The following is a 24,856-nucleotide window of genomic DNA, read 5'->3' as shown; positions in this document are numbered from 1 at the left end:
AAATCCTCAAGAGTCAAAGCTGATTTTCAACTCATTATCTGAGGTTTAGCCTTCGTTCTCCACCTGCTATTATGTACTCTGATTTTCTGTAATCAGCTGATCCTGACACAGATCCACAGATCTTACTTTAATCACTTAAAGTCCAGCACTGGTGCCATTTTCATATTTTCTTCCTCCATCTCTCATCCTGCAGTACTTCATTCATGTGTCTTCCCTCCCCAGCCAAAACTTGTTGATCTGTCCTTTGAACCTCCTTCTTTTTCCTTGATAAATAAATTTTCTGGTGCAAAATCCAGGTCAGTCACCTTACACCTCAGCTTTTCTTTGTCTCTTATCTCCTCCTGAAACACTCACAGACCAGTCTAGCAATGAGCCATGTTTATGATCTAACTCTTTAACTGTCTCTCTCCTCCCACCCCTCCCTCCCCTCATCAATAGGTCGATTCCCAGAGAACTTCTCCATCATGGCTCTGGTTAAGGCCCAGTCTGGTCTCCAGGCCTTCCTCCTCTCCATCTACAGCGAGCAGGGCATCCAGCAGCTGGGCATTGAAATGGGACGCTCACCTGTTTTCCTGTACGAGGACCAGAGCGGCAAGCCAGCCCCTGAGGATTACCCACTGTTCAGAGGCGTCAACCTGGCTGATGGCAAGTCAGTAACCAGCAACAACCAGTTTGTGACTGGTTGAGATGACACGTTTGGGGTCATGTGGGTGTGAGTGGTTGGGAGGAGTATGTGTGAGTGTTGTTTGGAGTGTTGATGTGATACAAGGGTTGGTTTGATACCTTTTTAATCAGGCCTGTAGTCACAGTACACATTTATTCGCCTTCGATTCCTCCTCCTTGTCTCTAGGTGGCATCGCATCGCTATCTCTGTTTCAAAGAAAAATGTGACACTGCTGCTGGACTGCAAGAAGAAGATGACCCGCCCCCTGCCCCGCGGCAACAACGCAGAGGTCGACACCAACGGCATCACTGTGTTCGGAGCACGTCTGCTTGATGAGGAGGTTTTCCAGGTGAGGACCTGTGGTTATTGGTTGGGTGGCTGATTACTGGTGAGTGCACAGTAGCAAGTTTTAGTCATAAAAGGAAGTGTTCATTAAAGTAATTACACTATAGAACAGGGGTCATCAAATTCATTTGTCCAAGGGACAGACTGTTTTCTAAGCAGACACTGTTAGGGTCGGACTTTCAAATGAAAAATAAATAACCCTTTTTTTTCCTTTTAATATTTTCCCTTTCTTACAAAATTAATGTTATTTTCACTAGCCTATATCATCGTGAAAAGACTTCTGAAAAATATGGGTAATCCATAAATGTTAAATGGTCTCACTACAATGAAATGGCTACTATGGGGACTAACATCATCACACATAAATACAGTTGGACTGATTGAATTGAGTCTCAGCTTTCCAGTTGGACCCAATTTATGACATTCAAAACTGTTTATGGACCCCAGTATTGATAAATATTAAAATACTCAAAGCAAAAATAACACATTTATATAGAAAAAAAAAACATTTTACATACATTGAGCTTTAAAACAGATCCTGCTACAACCTCTTAAAGACAGTAATGTCGGCCAAGATCGCAGACAGTACCTTGGGTCTCTCAGTTATAATTCTGCAGGCCGAATAAGAAGCTAATGAGTAAGTGGCCCTTGGGCTGCCAGTTGACGATCACTGCAGTAGAAGTTTCCATTAAGCCCAGCAATAGAATTTCCCCGTCTGCGGGACATTAAAGGTTTTCTGATTTTGAATAGATGATGCAGCTGTGCCGTTTTTTTGTTGATCTGTTTGTTTGTTTGTTTTCAAAGGGAGATATCCAGCAACTGCTGATCGCCTCCAACCCCCAGGCTGCCTATGACTTCTGTGAACACTACAGCCCTGACTGTGACTCCCCACTGCCCAAGACCCAGGCTCAGGACCCCAACACATACGTGAGTAACACCAACACAGCCCGAGTTCATCCACAGATGTATGAAATCAGCATTTGCTCCTGCCCCACACATGAAACATTTATTAAACCGTTATTGTACCCCTGCAGGGTACACCTCTTATAAAGATTACTAAAGTGTCAGTTGTTCACACAAATCCCATTGCACTCTAGAATAATGAGTAGCATCTATTAGAGCGGATAACCTCCGACTGTCATCAATCTGTGTACCTAATCATAGTCAACTGTAGACTCATCTGTAGCTCCATTAAAGCAGGCCCAAACAGAATCTGTGGACTTTGTTTTCCTTTTCTGTGGCACTTTTCTAAAGGATGACCAAGTGTATAATACAATAAAGGGGACAGGAAATAGACTTAAGCACCTTTTTACATGTATAGAATTTAGAGAATTGAGCGAGTTCATCCAGCCTTTATCAAGACTGTCAATTAATAGATACCTCTGTGTCAATTAAGTCAGTTAAGAATCTTCATAAATGGAAAAATACTCTCTCATCGTGTGATTTGGCACTGTGGCCCAGTGGTTAGCATTGCCACCTTTCTGGAAAAAGGAGTTTCCGTGTCCTTCCCATGTTTGATTTAAGTTCCTCCCGATGTTCCTGGTTTCCTTGGTATGGTCTGATAGTAAAAACATACACTAAACGCACCAGTTCTCTGAAAAGGAAAGAAAAGTCCTCAGGTTCAGTTTAGGTCGTCTGATAACGTCATCAAAGTGCTGCTCTCCCTTCCTGTCTTCCTCACGCCTCCCTGTCATCAGCAACAGTTTGTATCCATCCACTCTCCTCCTCACCTCCTCGGTCTGTGTGTCCCTGGGGTAACCAAAGAAAACACCTTTCTATAACTACACCTCTAAAAATGGGCACATTTCCATCATCTCATACACTTTGCGTTGGATAATCAGCCGCTTGAATAATTACAGCAGTGGATTAGTTGTCACTTTTTTCTGCAGTGGACCGCAGAAAGGTAGAGGAAAGAGGATGATACAAGCAGATGCTTCATTCCCCAATGTTGTCACCATGGACTGAAAGAAAGAGAACTTGTTCAGTACATAAAACATGCAAATGAAGTTTACATTCTGATTGGTTTTCTGGTTAAATTGAGACATATAAGCATTTGGCATGAAGATGGCTTAAGGTGGAGCCTCTTTGCTTACTGAGACTGGTTGTTTATATTACATACAGTACATTATAAGCTTTGCCTCATTCTTTTTTTTCTCAAAAACATACTAATATATATTTGGGAGCTGACAGTTCCTTGACACCAGCTGCGTCACAGAGCTCGAGTAGCAAGTGATTTCCATCCATCCATCCATCCATCCATCCATCCATCCATCCATCCATCCATCCAAAGTACATGATATTTGTTGTATAAGCCTGCAGGATCAGTGAATGCAGTAATTCAGTGTACAGAGCTCCAACACTTTGCGTCCCAAACCCTGTCATGTTGATGCTGTTGAAACTGCTTTCTGAATGAATATAAATCTGTGTGGTTTTATTCATTGACTTTACCCATTGTTCTATTTGTTTGCTGTTTTTTCATTCATCATGGTCGTCTGTGCATCGACACTATTAACATCAACAGCTTTTAACCAGCAGCACAGACTCTCTCTGATGAATGGAAAATAAAAGCTTTAGCATTGTGTCATTATCTCCTTTGCTGTCTCTTGCTGGGTTTTATTTTTTATCCTCTTGCTGCTTCACCCCATTTCTTCTTTTCCTTCTTTCCCTCCCTCTGTGCCCTCTGCAAACCATTTTCACCTCCCCTTGGAAATCCAATCTCCTCTTCTTCATGCATTCCTCAACTTCCATTCCTCTTGCTTTCATGTCCCTTCTGCCAACCTATGCCTTCCTCCATCCTCCCCATCTTTCAATCCTTCCCCATCTATCTCAGTACTTTGATGAGGAGCAGGATGACCATGAATACCCCTATTATTATGAGGAGACAACAGGCGTTCCCTCCTCCTCTGCGTCCCCCTCTCCCCAACCTGGCGCCCCCAGTCAACAGGTAAAGAGGGAGCACGAGAGAGGGAAAACACGAGCGGGGTTTGTGGAAGGGAAGGAGAATGAGGGAGAGAGGTATGAAAGCAATAACAGAGGCATCATTCATAATATAGGTTTAGCTTTCTATATATTTGACTAAATTTACATTTTTTTATTCCCTAAAATATCTGTTTGAAAATCTACATTTTCACTTTTAGCACCCCACATGCCTCTCTCATCCCTCATCACTCCATACCTCCTTTGTTTTATTTACATTTCCCCTTTCCTTTAATCCACATTGACCTTTCACGTGCACCTCATTTCCACCGTCTCCATCACACAGGATTAACTTTACTACTTATGATTTTTTGTCCTCATGTCATTTACATGTTGTCATATACAGTGTATATGTGTGTGTGTGTGTGCGTGTGCGTGTGCGTGTGCGTGTGCGTGTGCGTGTGCGTGTGCGTGTGCGTGTGCGTGTGCGTGTGTGTGTGTGTGTGTGTGTTCGTTCACATGTGGCCAAGTGGGGGCACTGGGGTGGCGTAGGTGCAGCTGTATTGTTATGCACACATGCACACTTTATCTCACTTCTTCATATATCCTGATTAAAGAAATCAAGTTATTGTGCCAAAGTTTTTCAGCACATAATTGGCTCAACAAGTAAAAATATGAACGTTTAGCTATAGTACTAGGCAAACAATCTGTGACACAAAAAGGTCACAGTAAATGTGTTAAACATAATCTAACCTAAATATGTGGATCGGCCGATTAACATATTACATGATGATTAGTTGTTTTGTCTTTGATAACAATCTGAACACATGCAAGTTCAAGTTAACATAGTAAACACACGTAAGAACGTGCCAGGTCATCTTAAACGGATCTTGGTCAAATTGCCTTTGTAAATAAGTTTTGTGTTTATTTACATTGTGTTCAAGGTAAATGATGTTTGTCACACAATAGGTGTTAAGTTGCTAATCACAGAATAGCATCATTTCAAATGCTTTCCTGTGATTTTCTGATACATTTTCTTTTATGATAAACCCCACTCTGCCTCACAGTCAATCACAGAGAAACACACAGATTTGCAATGCTGTCTGACATGGGAATGTGTCTGTATTGTCTTCTTACGTGCATGATATATTAATCGTCTTGGAGGATGTCAACGCATGCGTCTGCTGCACTTCTGGGTCATCAGTTACCGTACCAATGTTCCAGTCAACATGGGAATATCAATGCACATGTTTTTGTCTTGGTATATGCATTCATGGTTGTATACATCAGATCTTTGTACGGCATACATGAAAACATATGCCACAGTCTCCTTTAAGTCTGTTTGTGTTCTGTATTGCATATTGGAGGAGTTTATGTTCACTATGATGGCTGTTTTTTTCTTCACACTAAAATACTTGGGTTACATATTTGTTTGTTTACTATGTTAATTTGCATGTATTTTTATTAGAGCAGCATGATAAGTAAGGATTAATCATGTACTGTTGTTTTCATTTTGTGGTTTTATGTGACTAACATGCATTTGCATGCTCACTTGGCGTCCCCGCTCCTTCTTCTGCATGACTAAACAGCAGTAACCATCTGGGTCCTGCAGTTGGACTGCTCAGAGCATTATAAACTGTGTGTCTGTGTCAGTGTTTGTGTCTGTGAAACAGGTCAGTTCATCAGTGACGTGTATGTGTGTATGTCTGTACAGTGTGGGTGTGTGTTCAGCACCAGCTTCACCTGACCAGTTACACCCTCAGTGCCTCTGCCAAACCACCGGCTCCAGTTCATATTAGCGCAAAGATGCTGCTTTGTCATTAAATATTGGGAATGGCATTACTGGAGAGATCAGCAAAAAGTCCTCAAAATAACTTTCGGGTGGAATCTCTCAAAGTGTGGATTTTGAATTTGTTTAAGAATTGGTATTTTCATCAGCTGTATATTTGAACTTTTATTAATCAGCTGCTGTATCCAGTAATGCCTGTACAGTCTCAGTAAATCATCCAAGCCTTGGCCATCTTTATGTCATTGTTTCTCAAAACATCCACTCTTGTCTTTCTCTCTCCTTCTGTCCATCCCTTGTTTGTGCTTTTCACCCCCCTCCCAACCCTTCCATGTATCTTTGTCTTCCTCCACTCTCTTTTTTTGTCAATATGCACTTTTACATACTAAACAACATCTCCACCAAACAATAATCATGGATATTAGAAGAAGGCTCTCAATGGAAAAGCCGCCCCCACTAAATCCACCCCTGTCAAACCAAAACCTGCTGCAGCTAAGTCTGCCAAGACTGGATCATCCAAACTTGTAGTCAAGTTGCCTATGCCCACCAAAGCTCCCAAGTCTGCCACAGCCAAGACAACCAAAGCAAAGCCTACTGCAGTAGAGATCCTCTTGTCTAAGATCAAACCAACAGCAGCAGCTAAATCTAAGGCCACGGCTGCCCCAGCTAAGAATGGCAATGGTAAACCAGCTGCTGAGAAGAAAGTAAACGGTGTGGCTAAAGCCAACAGCAATGGCAATGGAAAAGCAGCTGTTACAAAAGTTATTAGCAATGGCAAAGCTACAGTTGATGCCAAGCCTACAGCTCAGGTGAAGGTGAATGGAAATGGCAATGTCAAGGTTGTAGCTGAGAAGAAAGTCAGTGTTAACGGAAATGGAAAGTCATCAGCAGAAAAGAAAGCCAATGGAAATGGAAAAGTCACTGTTGTGTCTAAGACTAATGGAAATGGCAATGGCAAAGCTACAGCCGAGAAGAAAGCCAATGGAAATGTCAAAACTACCATTGAGGTTAAAGAGGTTAAAGTCAAGATTAATGGCAAAACTGAGAATAAAGTCTCTGGCGAGGCTAAGGCTAATGCCAATGGCAAAGTTATCACTGTGGTAGAAAAGAAAGTCATTAGTAATGGTGCTGCAAAAATTGAAACCACTACAAAAGCAAAGACTGAGAAAGTTGTTAAAGTAGAAAAGACTGTGGTCGTAGCAGCTAAATCCGCAGCCAAAGTAGAAGCTACAAAAGCACCTAAACCCACAAAAACATCAAAACCTGAACCTACAAAAATGGCAAAGGCTGTGGTCACCAAAGTTCCAGCGGCAAAAACTCCAGTAAAGGTGGAAGTCAAAGAGGTCACCAAAGTTAAAACTGTTGTCTCCAAAGTCCCTCTGGTCAAATCGACGGTGAGCAAAGTCGTGAAGAATGTGGTCGAAAAGGTTTCCATCACGAAGAAAGTAGCTTCAACGCCTGCCCCTGTCCGACCCACTCCACCCAGACCCACGAAATCCAAGGTGGTGCTGGACATTAATGTCAAATCCCTGCACAAACCATTCCCACCCTTCGGCAAGGCTGTGCTGGGTGGAACTGCAGTCCCAGCGAAGAAAAATACCAACGGTTATCAACAGGTACAACAAGAGGGCCCATTTTTGGGTCAGAATGTCCAGAGTCGTATGTCCCATCTGTCCTGTCTGGTTTCCAGGTCTTTTCACCATCAAGGGTCTGCAACAAAATATTTGTGAAACTTAATGTTTTTTCCTTTTTTGGGGATCTCTCTCATGAATCATTTGATCTTTTAATAGGTGGCTCACAGAGCAGATTTTGAGGTAAATCCTTGATGGTGGACAGTTTGGTCTTCAGAATGGAAGTTGGTTCATACCAAGCTGGGTGCCTTCTCTGTTTATATATCATATGATCTTTATGATCACCCCAACTTCTCCATATGATATCATACAGCGGTGCACATTGAAGCATGGCTAATTGTACAGTTTCATTGTTCTTTACTTCACTTCATACTCCTACCTTCAAGCTGAAACTGGATCTCAGAACCTGAATACACTCCAGCTCTCCGTCTCTTTCTTTTCGGGGGAAACCATTTATGTACCGGTCAAATGAATGAGCATGGATTTCTATGGCACAAAAAAACTAAACTTGAGAAAACACAAATACTATCACATTCTATACACAAGCAAGACAACAAACATCCTCTGTAACTCTGTCGTTCTCTCTCTCTCTCTCTCTTTTATTTGAAGTACCTGTGTTTTCTCTCTCTGTCTCTGGCCATTTTTGTTTCAAATATAAATAAAGCAGCCTCACAGAAACTAAAAGAAACCTTCATTAGAAGATATATAATATCTTTTTACATATATATATAATGTGTAATCTGCTGCGAAGCCGACATGCTTCAAGGTAGAGTGACATTGTGAGATTAATGGGTATTAGTGGGGTCTGGACAATTCATAGGGGGCAATACATTGAATTAACAGAATTATGTTCTGTGAGGCTGTTGATTGGGTTGTCTCTCTGTCTTCTGGTCTTGGGTGAAACTAGACATCCCAAAAGCATCAAGTTATGATGTTTTCATCTCAAGGGATGGATAGAGGCTCTCAGTCCTACTTCCAAAAGAGCAGACTTCACCCTTTCATGAATATTGGCTTTGTGAAAAAAATGTCAACAATACAATAAAAAGAAATCTCAGCAAAGAAGTCTCAATGGCTCCCTAAATCTTGCATATGGCAACATTTATAGTCACTGAGGTTCTGAATCTACCTGAAATTTCTTTTTTTAAATGGATTTTCACAACGTTAAAAATGTGACTTGCCAGTAAAAAAAAAAAAAAACTTTGGCGACCACAATTTTATGATGTGTTCCATTTTTTTTCCACTTTTAACTCATCATCAGACTTTAAAACTAACCGCGCTCTTCCATTAAAATCTGCTTACTTCCTCCCTGCTCCCCAATTCCTGTCAACTTGACCAATCAGGATGTAGATACTGAATATGCCGAGGCTGGCCACACCCCTACAGAGACTGATTATTACTATGAGGAGACGGTGCCAGAGGGTGAGGTGTTTGGACAAGAAGAGGTCCCTGTACAGGTAAAGAGAAAATTACACACTGGATCGAGACACAGATCAAGAAGATGAAATAGCACCGAAAGATTAGAGAGATCTTATGAATAACGTACCGTATATGTAAATTAGAAGAATAAATCATCGCCTCAATGCAAGAGACTTCCATCACCAAAGGGAGAAGGCAGTGTAATACCTGTGTAGTGGTGAGCCCAGTCTTTGTAGTTTAACCAAGTAGTCTCTCTTTAAACCTTTCTAACCACACATCAATGTTTTGTCGGCACCGATTGCCACATGACAAGACATAAGAGAAAATCTTTTTTTCAAAGAGAATGCACCACATTCATCTGCTTGTATCATCAAACATTTTTACGTGGATCCCTTTTTTCCTCCCTAACAAAAGATTCCTGTTCTCATTTTGACGTCCTTGGTTGACCAGGTTAGGATCTTGACATAAGAACAAAAATCTTGTTAAAAAGGGATCCGCATAGGAATATTTGATATGCACTTTTAACCACGGCGACAAAGGGAGATGAATATAATGCATTCTGGTTTGGAAAAATCGAGCTGAACTAAAGAATACAGCGCTGTGGCTTATACGTCACAGCCCTCAACTATCAGAATCTGAGAAGGAGTTTCTCACAGTTCTGATCTGTTTCTCACAGTTCACTTATTTTGTTATCATTGTATCATCTGTATTAGCTGACTTTGATGACTTTGTTTTGTTTTGGAGGTTTTTTTGCTGATGTTTTGGAGAGAAATGTGTCAGTACTATATGGTATATTTTAGAGACAAATATACACACTGTTCACAGATGGTTGTTTTAGTATTTTATTTCAATTATTGCTTTTTATATGAGATAACAGTACAGCATAATTCCACTGGATATTTGTTTTTAAAACACCCATGGTAAGTAAAATAGAAAATAACATAGTGTTTGCTTTGCATAGCACAGCACATAGCAGCAGCTTGTTTTCACAAAGTGCTTCTTATCAGTTGTGTGTGTTTAGGGACTAGAAAAGCATGACCTCAAAATTCAAAGTTTTAAACCAAATGTTTACAAGGTCAGTTTATATGTTTAGGCAAATTTGGAGAAATAATCTGGTCACGGGGCATCACACACAAGCTGATGAGGAAATGCTTTGATGGAAACACCAACTATTGTAAGCTCAGCATTAGATGATTAACAGGAGACGTAAAGTCGCAGGATAAACCTGAAAAGTTCACCTGAAAATAATCAGACTGAAGTTACAGCATGAAGGGCTGATAGTCTGTCAGATGTCTTTTTGTTTTCTGTCCCTGTTTATTTGCAAAAGGTAAGACTCACTTCTTCCACTCCCCCTGTTGTTTCATTCTATATTTCTCTTTCCTGTACTAACATTTCCCCATCATACAAACCTCTCCTCACCTTCTTTCTTCTTCCTGCTACTTTCTTTTCCTTTGCTTTATTTCATCCTCCCGTGCCCCTCTCTCCATCCTGTTGCGGCTCTGATAAACCCAACCCAGCCCCAGGTGGAGACAACGTTGGTGGGAGAGGAGGTAGATGCCACCAAGGCAGGCGGTGTGGGCGAGGAGGCCTTCACTGAGGAGTATGTGACTGGGGACGTGGGCCTTAAGGAATACGACTATTCCTACAGGGACTACAATGAGCCAATACTGGAGACTGGAGAGGTCGATGCCGACATGGGCCCCGCCCTGTCCGCTGTGACAGACGAGGGAGGCGTAAGTCGTTTTGCTTCAGAGGCAAAAACAAAATCAGTTTCAACCAACTCTGAACCCTAGTCTGTCGTCAAATTGTATTCAGTGTCCTCTTGTGTGACTGGTTTGAGTTTGCCATCTATTAAAGGCCATTATGGAGAGACAGAGAGCTCCTTTCCCATGATGTAGAAAACTTTACCTGAAAGACTGGGATAGAGAATGTAGCCGTAATTACCTTTACTTTAACATGTGCGGTCCGCTTCATTGGTCCCCAAGCTGATCATGTGGACGCTCAGCAGTATTATCAGCAATAATCCACACTGACTGGAAAAATATGCAGTTGTGTTTGACAAAGCAACATTCTTGAGATGAGGATGCAGCTGACTGATAGCAATGAGGCTGTTATTTTAGATATGTGGACAGATTATTACCACAAAATCATTTATCTTTGTGTCACTTTGATTTACATAGACAACATCAATTTATGTGTTAATTGCTAACACTTGTTTTAGTTTCCCACCAAAGCGTGTGGTCTGTAAATTAAAAATGGCCACAATCCAATTAAGATCTCTTCATAGATTAAAGGGAAGCTCAATCAATCACAGAGAAACCTGCATTGGGATGCATTATGAATACTTTAAGGACCAAGACATAGTCTCCACAGCAGTGGTTGAAACTGGTTTTACTCTATACGGTGTATAGTGAGAAACTCAGGACCCCAGGAAGAATAGCTCTTAGCCGAAGCTATTGGGGATCCTAATAAGGATAACTTCAGCTATCACATACACTGCATAAAGAGGCATTTGGAAGTGAAGATTGCTGCATCTTTGCATTGAATGCCATTTATCTAGTGTATGGCTTCATTTAGAGCTGCTAAGCCCAGATGATTCTCTGTATCTATGCAACAAAAAAGTATTTGTAGTTTGGAGAACGATTGAATCATCTGTATTTGGACGAGAGCGTATGCCTTTATCACAAAACAGGTTTTTATTTTGTCATTCTATTTTTCTACTCTGGTTTAATAGTGTTTCATATAATGAACACTACTGTGGGTGTCTGCCAGTGTGCACCTGCTGTCTAAATGCATGTAGCCATATCTGTATTCTATGAGTGTCTTTTTTGTTATTTAGATGTGTGTGTGTGTGTGTGTGAGAGAGTACCTTTATATTGACTATGCTGCGTTGTTGGCTACACGTGTGTTTTCCTCAGGCTGCAGTCAGAGGCCAGAAAGGAGAGAAAGGAGATCCTGCTGTTCTGGAGCCTGTGAGTCACTGATTGTCTTTAAGCAGCTTTACCTCAGCAGGTGTATTTAAACTGACCTGTTCTTTATCAGAAAGAAGATGTTTTCCCCAGGCCCTCAGTAACCTTCCAGTCCCAATCTTGCTTTTCTCACTCTAACCCCAGATAGGTTTGCCACATCATTTTGAGGCTGTGATTGAACACATACTCACCTTTGAGAATACTACTTTGGCATAACCTATTCTGTTATGAAGTCACAGGACAGTACAGCCGGTTACCTACTACACTGTTTCATACCGGCCATTATAAATGTGACCTATTCACCAGCTGTCTATCTTCCATGGGGAACCTGAGACACTCCCTATAGCTTAGACAGATTGTTGTTCAAATGGCAGCAACCATGCCCATCCACAGACTAAATGTAAGGCTCTGCTCCATTTGACTCACTTTTTTTGCACCAGTACTTCTGTCTTTTCATTTTCAACTACAGATAGTAGCCTCTCAGTGTATTCTCAACTGATCCTCCATTTGCAACCACATTTTCAGTCTTAAAATGCATTTATAATAAATTATTCAACCTTATATGCAGCCGTTGAAAAAGGAGAGATCTTCCCAGTAGGATCCAGACATGGTTTTAGTTAGGAAACGTGAAAGTTGCCTTGCAAACAAAATCAGAAGAGCCTCATTAATGGAATTAATGGAATGACTTATATTGTTGCAATATACACTCTTGTATTTCTTTTTGTGAGGTTTTTGTCCTATGTAACATTTTTAACTTGATTTCTGCAGGGTATGCTGATTGAAGGACCTCCCGGACCTGAGGGACCTGCTGTGAGTCAATGATTCCTGTGTTTTCTTTCATTAAGAAATATCACACTAATACTCCGGGAGTATTGATTCATTCTTTTTGAGAGTAGTGTTATTTGCTTTTTGCCAGTATTACATATCATCTTAGGACACTTCTCTATTGCAAGTTTATGAGAATTAACATTATTTATTGCATGCTATGTAAAGGATATTCCTTTGCAACGCCATAATCACACTGTGCCCGACACTGACATAAAAGACGACCAGCTCATTCAATCTAATCAGAACACTTCTCCCTCCCACCTCTTTCAGGGTCCTACTGGTCCCCCTGGCTCCTCTGGACCTTCTGGCTCTGTTGGTGACCCTGGCGAGAGGGTGAGTGTTTGATTTTACCCTCTTAATCTGTACACAGAGGATTTTGAGACATTAATGGTCTTTGCAAAAAAACAAAAAGAAGTGTATTTCACTTCCACTCTCTCCTTGAACCTGAACCAGCTCACTCCTTCCTCTCTCCATCCTGCAGGGCCTTCCTGGTAGGGCTGGTCTGCCTGGAGCTGATGGAGTCCCTGGACCTCCTGGAACCTCAGTCATGCTGCCTGTGGGTCACCGTTAACTTCTGATCATTTATTAGAAATGTATAGACTGTCTGAATGCCTATAAATGTGAGTTGTGTTTGCTCCAATAAAAAAAGTATTTGTGGATACCTTATTAACATTCAGTGTTTAGTATATTCTGTCTATCAAAGGTACCATCTGTAAATCAACCCTCATAGTTTGATTTGCTTGTCCTTTTAATAAGTCCAAGTCAATGTTCAGCTGTGTTCTTGTTGATAAATCAATTGCTTTAACTGTTGCCCCCGATCATTAATTACAGTATCCACTCTCAAGGTCTGAAATGCTTTTATGTTTTCTTTTTGCAGTTCCGGTTTGGTCAGAGTGGAGGAGATAAGGGTCCTGCTGTTTCTGCACAGGAAGCCCAGGCAGCAGCCATCTTGTCTCAGGCGAGGGTCAGTCATCACTGTTTACTTCACATTTCCACTGTGCAGTTAGTTTGATTCACGGAGGAGTCCTCATGCGTCGAGAGTTGCTGAACTTTGTGTCCATAGATGTATAACAACATTAATGCACCAATGAATTAGTAGATATTATGCTTTCATTGCTATTTATGTAAAAAAAAAAAAAAAACTTCCTCAGAACAACATTTTACACAAAACAAGTAAAAAATCGAGTTTGCACAGAACACAAAGCAAGTTTTTGACTCCATAACATCTGAATCTGAAATGTAGTTTTAGTTGATGTATTCATCCACAGAGATTAATAATGAGTGTGAAAGGAGATTTTTCCAACATAACAAGCAGCCATGTGTCTCCATGATCATTGATTTTGAGATGTTGTTGACTCTAGATGGCTCTGAAAGGACCTCCTGGACCAATGGGATTCACTGGACGCCCTGGACCCCTGGTATGTTTGCTGTCATTTGGAGCCTTGCCTGTTTATATCAAGAGTTTTCTTGTTGTTGTTGTTGCTGTTGCTAACTTCCATTTTCACAGTCTCTCAGATTCTATACCATACACAACTTGTTGACTTTTGCAGGGATTTCAATCTCATAATAGGTCTCTTAAAATCTGGAGAATATCTTTTTCGTGTCAATGTCTTATCATTAGAGAGGTGAATATGACTGTTTTGGTGGTGATGATGATGATAATTATGGTGATTGTGTCTGATTCAGGGAAATCCAGGAAGCAACGGTCTGAAGGGAGAGAGTGGAGACCCTGGTCCTCAGGTAAAATCAAATACCACAATAAACGTCGACATTGCGATGATATTTTAGGGTTGATTATTGGTGCTTTCACAAAATATTTACAAAATGAGATTTTTTATAAATAGTCATCAGTAAGGTGGATATAATGTGTTAGTGGATTAAGGCTCGGTCATAAACAGCTAGATCAGCCTGGTAAGTTCAGAAAATGACATCACTTTACTGTTATTTCGCCTTTAAAACCAGAAAAAAAACACTTGTCATATAACAATACCCGATCAATATTATATCCATATATTGCCCAGTCCTATGGTGTGATTGAACTAACAGCACATGTATACATAGCCATATCAGAGACATCTTATTCGTTTTTCAGGGCACCAGGGGACCCCCGGGTATGATGGGACCTCCAGGCAAAGCAGGAAGAAGAGTGAGTATGAAAGTTGTTTATTGTTTGTTTAATCCAAAGTACAAAGGACATAACTGCTGTTTCTCTAAGAGGCTGATACACATTTAAGTATATTGTGTAGTGTGTGTGTGTGTAGATGTTTCAACCAATAAGTGTGTTATCAGAAAGTGTTAACCCACTGCACCTCCAGACATCTTACTTCAACAAAGAATCATCTTTTTCCATATATATACACATACTCTTATGGTCCTCTTTAAATTCTATCCATCTATAACCAAACATGGGTATTTGGTAATCATGGGGTCTCATCTACAAAAGCACTTTTAAAACAACAACAACAACTCTTCCCCTGCTTGTCTCCCAACAGGGCCGTGCCGGCGCTGATGGTGCCAGGGGAATGCCAGGGGAGTCTGGAACTAAGGTAACCTGTCTCTGGTATCATTCCTCTATCGACGTCATCAAAAATAAACTCTATATGGGCTCGGGATTGTCGCTGTTTGTTTGTGACTGACCGGGCATTTAATTCAAAAGTCCTGTGACAGATAGAACATTAAATACTGGTGTCATTTAAGTGTCATTTCATACAGACAGTAACTTTGAACCTATATCTTTCCCAATGAGTCTTTAAATGCTCGAAGTTAAAACATTTTGTGCTGAATTTGTGAAATGATAAATGTGCAACCTGGAATATGACTTTAACTTTACTTTCTCGTTTTTTTTCTGGTGTCAAAACAACCGAATCAAAAGTTCAAACTCAGTATTAATGCATCAACTCCACTTGTGATGCATTCTTACATCTATTACAATGCAGTAATAATATTTTACATGTGTGTTTGTCTCTCTCTCAGGGTGACCGTGGTTTTGATGGCCTTCCTGGTTTGCCTGGTGACAAAGGACACAGGGTGAGTCTAAAGCAAATTACAGTCAAAATGCCACATACACGACACACAGTATTATTAGTATAACTTATATTAACTAATAGAAAGAGCTGCTACAGTGAAGTTACAGTCGTTCACTGGCTGTAATGAAGGTGCAGAGATGCTGAGAGTGCAAGTGGGAACTATACGGGAACACCAATCAGAGCAGACTGGGTTTTTTAAGGAGGAGGGTTTAAAGAGACGCACCATATGTTTTTGGACCTTTGTCAGTCACATGCCTGATTATTAGTAGTAGTAATGGTGGCAGTAATAATAAACACATTGAGTGTTCTTTAATATATTTAAGAACTTTAATACTCGAATATCTGTTTGTAAGCAGGGCTGAATCATTTTCTGATTCTTAACTTCATTCTTTTATCTCCCCAGGGCGACTCCGGGGCACTGGGACCCCCAGGACCTCAGGGAGAGGACGGAGAGAGGGTGCGGAGATATGAGAAAACAATTTGAAATGGTTCCAGGCACTACTCAAAACATCTGTCTCTGTATCAGCCCATAACTGTACATATTCAGCATCTTTGCACCGTTGGCATGTTGTTTCTGTGTGTGTTTCCAGGGAGACGACGGAGACATCGGACCTAGGGGTCTCCCAGGTGAACCAGTGAGTGTTTCCATGACAACATAGTCAGATTTTAAATTTCTTTTTTTTTGTGTCTTTGTTATGAACAACAAATCTAAAACACATCTCTGTGTATCCATCTGTAGCAAGACCACAATAATATATTTGAGGTTCTTCATTGAAATTATGTGCAGGTTCAATGGTTCCTACAAAACAAATACCATGTAGTGACTGTAATGTAATAGCTTGCAAGAAATACATTTCTTATTAATAACATTAACTCTATGAGTAAGAAATAATACATGAACAAAAAATCATAACTGTCAAAGGTATACAAAAGTTATAAAATAAGACTAGTTGCTTTTAACTAAAGAGAAAACATACATACACTCAATTGCCACTTTATTAGGTACACCTGTACATTGTAGCAAAATCCAAAAATGATTCCTTCTGTTCTGTTTTTGCTGTGTGAAATGTGTAAATTAAATTATATATATATCTATTACTGAGGTTGTCGTTAAAGGCGGTGTGGTGTTGTCCCAATTAAGACACATGTGCAGTTGTATTGGATGCATTAGATTGTGCAGGTGTACCTGACAAAGTGACCACTGAAAACAAAAAACACGTCCACTCCAGACTGAGACCTGGCTTTGATGCCCTCTAGAATAAAATGGCTCTGGCAAATAAATGAAAAGCCCCATGAGTCAGACTTGATTTTCCTGTAAACATCATAAAATACATTTTCTAGTCAGTTGTAAAACAGTATTTAGAATAAGAGGGCTGCCGGTCTTCAAGCGTTAATGTTTTTGGGCACACGCTTGTGGGCTCGCCATCTCTTTATATCCACCCACAACACATCAATGAGGACAAAACCAAAATAAACACATTCTTAAAATCACCATTACAAGAACAAAACATCTGCTCATTTCCTGAAAGCTTTTGTCTGGCTGGAAGGATCTTATATAAAAGTTTTGTACACAAGCCTCCAAGAAAGTGACACATCAAACGTTTCTCCCCAGTAGTTGAAATTTATAGGGAATTACAATTAAATCATATTCTTTAGAAAATAATTAGAATATACATTTCAATGTATATCAATAACATCATTAAAAACAATTCCCTTTGGCAAAAATGTTGCACCATCTACCAAATTATTGGAATCAGTCCATATAGTTTGTTCCAAATACTTATACTGTTATAAACAATACAATATAAAAATCCATTTACTAATACGTATTTATTTTTCAGTATGTCCGCATGCTGATGTTAGCGCTGTTGCTGACCTCCGTCCTCTCATTAATATTCATCTATTTTATGATTTAATCTAGAATCCAATTTGTTTAAATGTCATTTACAACTTGAATTTCTGACTGATCTGTGTGTGTGTGTGTGTGTGTGTGTGTGTGTGTGTGTGTGTGTGTGTGTGTGTGTGTGTGTGTGTGTGTGTGTGTGTGTGTGTGTGTGTGTGTGTGTGTGTGTGTGTGTGTGTGTGTGTGTGTGTGTGTGTGTGTGTGTGTGTGTGTGTGTGTGTGTGTGTGTGTGTGTGTGTGTGTGTGTGTGTGTGTGTGTGTGTGTGTGTGTGTGTGTGTGTGTGTGTGTGTGTGTGTGTGTGTTCTTCTCCAGGGACCTCGTGGTTTGCTGGGACCCAAAGGTCCTCCTGGAATCTCTGGACCTCCTGTGAGTAAAAACAATTTCAAACCACATTGTGCTGCTGTAATTTTAGCAGCATTGTTGTATCCCTGTGTGACCACCGAACACCCACAGCCCCCCCTGGAACAACACCCTCTGACCTGATATACAGACGGGGATATCCAGTGATCTAAAAATGAACATGTAATGTTCCCACAATCGCCTCAGAACCAAACCAACGCACCAAGTGTCACCCAGGAGTTAGGCAGCCAAGTCCCAAGTATCCATTTTGACACACATGGAGTACTGGAGATGTTAGGCTGCAGTGGTTGAGGCTCGCCCTTAAAAAGAGCACGCCGTCAATTTAACATGGCACTCCGATAACATCGTCTGACTCAGACACTGTTTTTTTGATCAGAACTGATGAACCAGAGACATCAGGTCGGTTGGGAATCACATGCTAACTTACTTTTCATCCTAAGTATGATGTAAAATGGATTATGTAGGGAGTCCCACTGCATGGTACAGTATGTGGATTTTGTAGTTAAGTCCTCAATTAAAGAAAGTCATAGTTGAATTACACTCACATGATGTTGTTGACAAATGAATTAGAATTTAATTTGATTTGACTTATTCATCTTTTGTCTGCCAGAGATGTGCTAATACGCGTCTTGGAAATAAGTCACTCAGCATGAAAAAAAGCATAAAGAACGTCTAAGTGACAAAATAATTGTCTCATTATTTGTATAGCACCTTTCAACAACAAGGTCATTCAAAATGGTTTAGTGAAAATATTAAAAGCATTGGAAATAAACACATAGAAAATGACATTTAGATTTAATAAGACAGCAGGATTTTCTGAGTACGGATGTGAGGTTACTGCACTACCGCCCCAAAATGCATTGCAGCTTTTCAGACTGACCAATGGCAGACTGAGAGTAATTAACCATTAAATATAATAATTATGAATGATGGCGAGAGACATTAAGGTACAATTAAGAGGAGAAACATATATAATGTACTTTAGAAGAAAGAAATATTTAATCAATTTAATTTGCCCTAAAAAATAATCCTGGAAAATATTAAATTGACTGGAAGATTGTGATCAACAATTTCCATTGGTCAGAGTCAGGTGTGGTTTGTGTGTTATGCTGGTAGCAGCTATTGTAGCCTCAAGGAGAGATAAGGAGCCAGCATCACTTTACCATCCTTCACAGTCGCTTAATGCACTTTGTTCAGTTGAGTTCCTCTTGAAGCTGCAGGCTTTAAGTGCCTGCTGTTTCCCACAAAACATGCACAACAGCATCGTCACCAAAATCTATATTAGCAATGAGAGGCGCTGAGCAAGGCACTAGCAAGGATAGTTTCAGTTCCTATTGAAGTAAAAAAAAAATTACCTTAGTAAACAATTAGGATGTAGAACTGTGTTTGAATTGTGGACATCAATTATGTTCAGACCTGCCTTCTGATTTTTCCCTGTTCATCCTCTTTTCTTCTCAGGGTGTACGAGGAAATGATGGGCCCCACGGTCCCAAGGGAAACCTGGTCAGTGTCACTATAAGTTTTCCACCATATTATCCTGTAACTTTGTACTTTTAAAACAGTGCTAACAGTCTTTCACTTTGTCAGGGTCCCCAAGGAGAGCCAGGACCCCCAGGTCAGCAGGGAACCCCAGGAACTCAGGTGAGACAAAGGACATCTGGCCACTACAGTATCACATACTTATGATATTAACTTCTTTCACCAAATAATTGGGTGTGAAAGAGCAAGCGTTCGCATTCACATGCACACAGACTAAAACAGTAATGTTGAGTTTGTGTATTTACTTATTTATCCATTCATTCATTCATTCTTTCTTTCTTTCTTTCTTAGGGAATGGCAGGACCTCAGGGAGCCATCGGACCCCCAGGAGAGAAAGTATGATACAAAAAATATAAACTGTGTCTCTGTCTGTGTCTGTAACTGCATTATAGTGCACAGACATTTTTCCGTTCTCTCTACATTGAGCCTTGATTGTGCTGTTTCCACCAGTTCACATTACCACAAGATACAGGAAGTTAATATGTTTTACATGATTTTACTGGTTAAACCCTTTCATTCATGAAGGATAAATGTTAAAGAGGAAAGGCAGGGTGTCCATTAAGCTCTTCAGCCCTTTCAGGTGTTTTAGACATCCATTATCGCAGCATGTGGAGAACACTCTGTAACTGCAATTTGCTGTATTTCTTTTATTTAAAAAACAGATATAGGAGTGACACATAATGCAATGTGGGTTTAAGTGAGTATATAGTTGTAGACGGAAAATGTGTCCTTTTTCCCATTATTCCCAAACATTTGCCTCTCCTGAAGGTGCGCCCCTGCACCAGTTTAGGAGAGACTTTAGAGATTTACATATTGACCAATACATTTATTACTTGATCATCCTTTTTTCCACCCATAAAGACTGGACACACTGATAATAGCGGTTCTATCACAATAAGAATAGAAAGAAAGCAGCTCCCACCTGTCAGCTTGGTAGCTACACAGTTTTTAGCACAATTTATTTGTCTTATGATGTTTAATGGCTGTTACCCAACAGTGCAGCACCACCATCCTCTGGACTCTTACTCATGACCACCTTGTCTTCTTCTCCAGGGTCCCACAGGAAAACCAGGTCTGCCAGGAATGCCTGGAGCTGACGGTCCTCCTGTACGTTTGTGTCTTTTCTTTTTTCTTTGTCTGTATCATTAAAACTGAATTAAGTTGAATCCACCAACACTGGATGTCCTGCCTGAGACTTGAGCTCTTCTGTCTTCCCACCTCAGGGTCACCCAGGAAAAGAGGGGCCTTCTGGCACCAAAGGAAACCAGGTTTGTGTCAATCATGACCCCATCACACCAGCTCCCTTCCATCTAACAAGCCTAATAATTTAAGCTATTCATCGTGTTAACTTGTCCTTCTTTCTTTCTCCAGGGTCCCAACGGTCCCCAGGGAGCTATCGGCTATCCTGGCCCTCGAGGCATCAAGGTCAGTTAGTTTTTCAGTTACTCAACACGTTTCTAGATTGTGAGGGAATTTTGCTCCTTTTAAACTACTTTTTACTTTTTAGGATTTTGTATTGCATGTGCAAATAAACAGAACCAACACAAGCCTTAATTAGAAGGGAACCTGGAGAGCTCATTGCACCTTGCAATGTTTCCGTTGTGAAATGTAATGGTTTCATGAAAATCAGGCTGCAGACAGACAAACAAACAAACCAAAACCAAAACATAACCTCCTTGTAGGAGGTAAATAGCCTTTAATATATCAGCGTATTGATGCAATGTTTTAATTTCAGGGAGGTCAAGGAATCCGTGGACTGAAGGGCCACAAAGGAGAGAAGGTAAGTGATTCATTACAATTTAAAACTTCCACTCAAACAAGAAAAACTCTATTAAATCACAGTTGAATAGTGTACATTTTATTAAGCACACAAGAACAAATTTAAAAATGTAAAAAAACAGGCCTGTTGTGCTGAATATGTGCTGTACGTTTTTGATTTGCTTGTGTTTTTAGGGAGAAGATGGTTTCCCTGGAATTAAGGGAGACTTTGGTGCCAAGGGAGAGAGGGTAAGACAGCTTGATGGAGGAACTGCTTGGTCGATGAGTTCATTGATAGAATGATTGAATGATCAATGATTGTTATTTCTATATAGAGTCATTACTCTCTCTTTATATCGCGTTGATTTATTCTGATAGTTTTTCTTTGTCTGCCGCTGACAGGGTGAGCTTGGAGTATCAGGACCCAGAGGAGAGGACGGTCCAGAGGGGCCAAAGGGTCGCGTTGGACCCCCCGGTGAGCTCGGACCACTTGGACTGGTTGGAGAGAAGGTACAACCAGAGTACATGATTAGCTCTTAGTATCGGGGAATAGGTTTATGACATCCTTAGGAGCATCATTTTCCTGCTTTATGTAGCATTCACTTCATGTGAAGTTCACCTGAAATTGGATTTTAGGTTTTTGTTTTGCAAATGTCGATATTACCCACAGAAATATTGTATTTTTATTAAGATTAGGGTAAGACCTCATATTTGACAATACATTAGAAAAATCAGAAAAATCACTGTGCTGCCCTCTTCTGGATGTACATGCACGTGCTTTTGAGTGAAACCTGACATTTATTTCACAAGTGTTTTCATTTTTGTTTTAGTTGCTGCAACACAACATTTGACTATTTCCTGTTACTTTGATTGCATGTTAACATGACTAAAGCGTACCTGAGCATACTCAGTGTAGGAATGACACTATTTTATTAGCAGATTAAATTAAAAACAAAACATGTTTGGCACGTTGCTTCATCAGACTCGCTCTGTCTTTGCCATCAGGTGTATCTTCAAACAGTCAGGTGTTGATCAGCGAAGAAGCAGCATTTCTGAATTTGAACCGTTTGCAGATGTTGTTGAGACCCTTTCAAGTTAAAGGATCATGATCAACGATGTCATCATGTGATTTCAGGGTAAACTTGGAGTACCTGGACTTCCTGGATATCCTGGAAGACAAGGACCCAAGGTAAGAGAAGCACACACACATCCTCCTCAGTGATGCATTTATTAATCCAGGAGGACTAGCGATCACCAGGAGCAGTGCTGAAGTTGATTTGTTTTTTAGGGATCTCTTGGATTCCCAGGATTCCCCGGCTCTAACGGCGAGAAGGGAACAAGGGTAAGTTAACGGCTCTGAGGTTCAGCTTCAGATTAAAGACTGACTGTAGGTATCTGATTAATGAACAGATAAGATACACTGGTGGATCATATATTGTCAGTAATGTACAGTTTACTTCTGTCTACAATTGTTTTTTTTCCTTCACTTTTTTCAGGGTCTTGGTGGCAAATCAGGGCCAAGAGGACAAAGAGGACCAACGGTACCATTTCCTATTTATTCCTTCTTTCTTTCACTCAGTTTGTAGAAGATTTTCTGCTCAGAGGTGAGATGATGGTCTTTGATCTGTCTTTCACTCTGTTGATCACAGATGGACAAAAACAGTTTTGTCTGCTCGGGCTAATATAAGTTATGTAACACCAGAGTTAAAAGCAGATTTTCACTGCCCTCTCAGGTTGAAAGTTTCAAGTCGGTTTCACCTGTGATCATTGGTTTTGGTCAGAAATGTGCTTTGTTGGCACCTGTTACCATTAGTGCTGGGTACCGAACTTTGATACTTTTAGGCATTGCCTCCATAGTATCCCTTTTTTTAATGCCTGGTCATTCAGTACCAAATTTCAATACCTAAGTAGTAAATCTCATCAGTGTCGGTGAGCTAATGAACATGCAGAAGGCTTGTACCAAGATCATGCCGGTTACAGTTGCTGCTGCTGTGGTCCTGCTTGACATCTGCTGCCCTTTCTACTACTATTCTATTATTCATATTCCCATTAATACTACTGCAATTATTTCTACTATTTGACTATAGTCACTGTTTCCGATGTTGCTCATGTTCGCTCATGGGGTAATTGAATAGGGTCTCTGTAAATCAGAAATACATCAGAGTGTAGTCTTCTCTATATGGAAAGTGTCTTGTCCATATTATGGTTTTACACTGTAAATAAAAGTGAATTGGTGATTAGCTGTCTAACATTTCACTACGTTACACATAGATCAAACGTGTGTGTGCACAGTGTACGTCTTGTAGATGTAAAGGAGCTGATAGAGAAATATAAAGATCTGCACTGTAATGTAATTTAATTTTGTTAAAATTAATTTTATTAAATTGGTATTGGTAAAAAAAAAATACATCATACAGAAACCAGTATTAAAGTCAAGGTATCAATATTGATAATAATGATATTGATTCATTAAAACACTCATCGACCATCAAGGTAATCACGGATAGCATCACGTCTGCTTTGTTTTTGACTAATTCTGCTTCCTGTTCGTGTCCCTCAGGGCCCCAGAGGACAGAGAGGACCGAGGGGCTCCACTGGGAAACCAGGAGCAAAGGTTTGTCTACGCGGTGAATTTATCCTAAAGAAAGCTTCCTGAGTGCCATTATGATGATTTTGACGCTGATAATTACTGTTGATTGTCACGTTCATCGTTTTTGTCATCTACATCATAATCATTAACGATGGAATCAAAACCTCAAACCCGGATATTTTGGGAGTTTTTATTTAATAACTCAAAACTTCTTAAAGTTTGACACCAAACAGTTTAAATACACACAGCACAGTATGTTGATATGCTCATCTTCTCTTATCTCTTTCTTTGGCTCATTTACATATTTCTTTAGATCTTTACCTCAAAATAACCTTCCTGTAAATTGTAATAGTTAGCAATAGTTTATTATTTACTGTGTTGTTGTTGTTTTGTTGCCTGTTAGGGAACATCAGGAAGTGATGGCCCTCCTGGTCCTCTTGGAGAGAGGGTGAGTGCTTCATTTTCATTGCATGCACTGCTGCGTGGCACTTTGTCAGAGCTTATATTCAAACCTGTGCAAGACTCTGAATGACTCTATTGGGGATTCTTGCATGTTCTTATCATATCATGTGTTGTTGTCTCTCCAGGGATTGCCCGGACCTCAGGGAGCCAATGGTTTCCCCGGACCAAAGGGACCTCCTGTAAGACAATGTTTTGTTTCTTATTGACTGATTCTTGAGTTTGTATACTGTACATTCAAGGTGGTATCACATGGCTGGTCATAAGAGAAATGTAGTACATTGTTTCAACGTGCTGATGGGTTTTGCGTTCCCTCTTGGTTGTAGCGAAAGCTCTAAGGTGGAGATTTACTTTATATACGACGGTTGATTGATGTTTCCTCACAGGGACCACCAGGAAAGGACGGGCTGCCCGGACACCCTGGACAGAGAGGAGAAGTTGTAAGTTGTATTTTTTTTTTGACTCTTAAAGATGGTAAATTCAGTCATGGATTTCTTTTAAGGTGCAGTCTTTCAAAAAATGGACCTGATGAAAGTCTAACAGACTTGTACCAGTAGTAAGCAAACAGCGTGCAGGAGCTTTCTCCTTTCTAATCACTGATACAGTCACTCAGAAATCTTTGTTTCACACAGTTTCTTAAACTGTGGGGGAAAAAAATATAAGAT

General features: G+C 40.3%; 1 protein-coding gene across 4 annotated transcripts in view; it reads left to right on the top strand.

Annotated features, from left to right (window-relative positions):
• The window catches only part of col11a2 (collagen, type XI, alpha 2), a 49,699-nt gene that overhangs the window by 13,596 nt on the left and 11,247 nt on the right, over positions 1-24,856 (top strand). Inside the window, exons 3-37 of one of the 4 annotated variants that reach the window (XM_083925876.1) lie at positions 439-649; positions 851-1,013; positions 1,814-1,936; positions 6,137-7,327; positions 8,683-8,796; positions 10,276-10,491; positions 11,677-11,730; positions 12,496-12,537; positions 12,826-12,888; positions 13,037-13,111; positions 13,433-13,519; positions 13,917-13,973; positions 14,242-14,295; positions 14,648-14,701; positions 15,048-15,101; positions 15,529-15,582; positions 15,985-16,038; positions 16,172-16,216; positions 17,798-17,851; positions 19,304-19,348; positions 19,433-19,486; positions 19,676-19,720; positions 20,438-20,491; positions 20,608-20,652; positions 20,756-20,809; positions 21,120-21,164; positions 21,338-21,391; positions 21,545-21,652; positions 22,278-22,331; positions 22,431-22,484; positions 22,639-22,683; positions 23,703-23,756; positions 24,136-24,180; positions 24,320-24,373; positions 24,578-24,631. In XM_083925876.1, the coding sequence (XP_083782002.1) occupies positions 439-649; positions 851-1,013; positions 1,814-1,936; positions 6,137-7,327; positions 8,683-8,796; positions 10,276-10,491; positions 11,677-11,730; positions 12,496-12,537; positions 12,826-12,888; positions 13,037-13,111; positions 13,433-13,519; positions 13,917-13,973; positions 14,242-14,295; positions 14,648-14,701; positions 15,048-15,101; positions 15,529-15,582; positions 15,985-16,038; positions 16,172-16,216; positions 17,798-17,851; positions 19,304-19,348; positions 19,433-19,486; positions 19,676-19,720; positions 20,438-20,491; positions 20,608-20,652; positions 20,756-20,809; positions 21,120-21,164; positions 21,338-21,391; positions 21,545-21,652; positions 22,278-22,331; positions 22,431-22,484; positions 22,639-22,683; positions 23,703-23,756; positions 24,136-24,180; positions 24,320-24,373; positions 24,578-24,631 (3,629 nt within the window). The remainder of the gene's footprint in view (positions 1-438; positions 650-850; positions 1,014-1,813; positions 1,937-6,136; positions 7,328-8,682; positions 8,797-10,275; positions 10,492-11,676; positions 11,731-12,495; positions 12,538-12,825; positions 12,889-13,036; positions 13,112-13,432; positions 13,520-13,916; positions 13,974-14,241; positions 14,296-14,647; positions 14,702-15,047; positions 15,102-15,528; positions 15,583-15,984; positions 16,039-16,171; positions 16,217-17,797; positions 17,852-19,303; positions 19,349-19,432; positions 19,487-19,675; positions 19,721-20,437; positions 20,492-20,607; positions 20,653-20,755; positions 20,810-21,119; positions 21,165-21,337; positions 21,392-21,544; positions 21,653-22,277; positions 22,332-22,430; positions 22,485-22,638; positions 22,684-23,702; positions 23,757-24,135; positions 24,181-24,319; positions 24,374-24,577; positions 24,632-24,856) is intronic. The other 3 variants (XM_083925878.1, XM_083925879.1, XM_083925877.1) reach the window with 3 other exon arrangements.

The sequence above is a fragment of the Echiichthys vipera genome (genome assembly GCF_963691815.1).
Source record: "Echiichthys vipera genome assembly, chromosome: 13".
Lineage (NCBI taxonomy): Eukaryota > Metazoa > Chordata > Actinopteri > Perciformes > Trachinidae > Echiichthys > Echiichthys vipera.
Note: the sequence above shows the minus strand (reverse complement) of the source record. Positions and strands in the feature narration are given on the sequence as shown.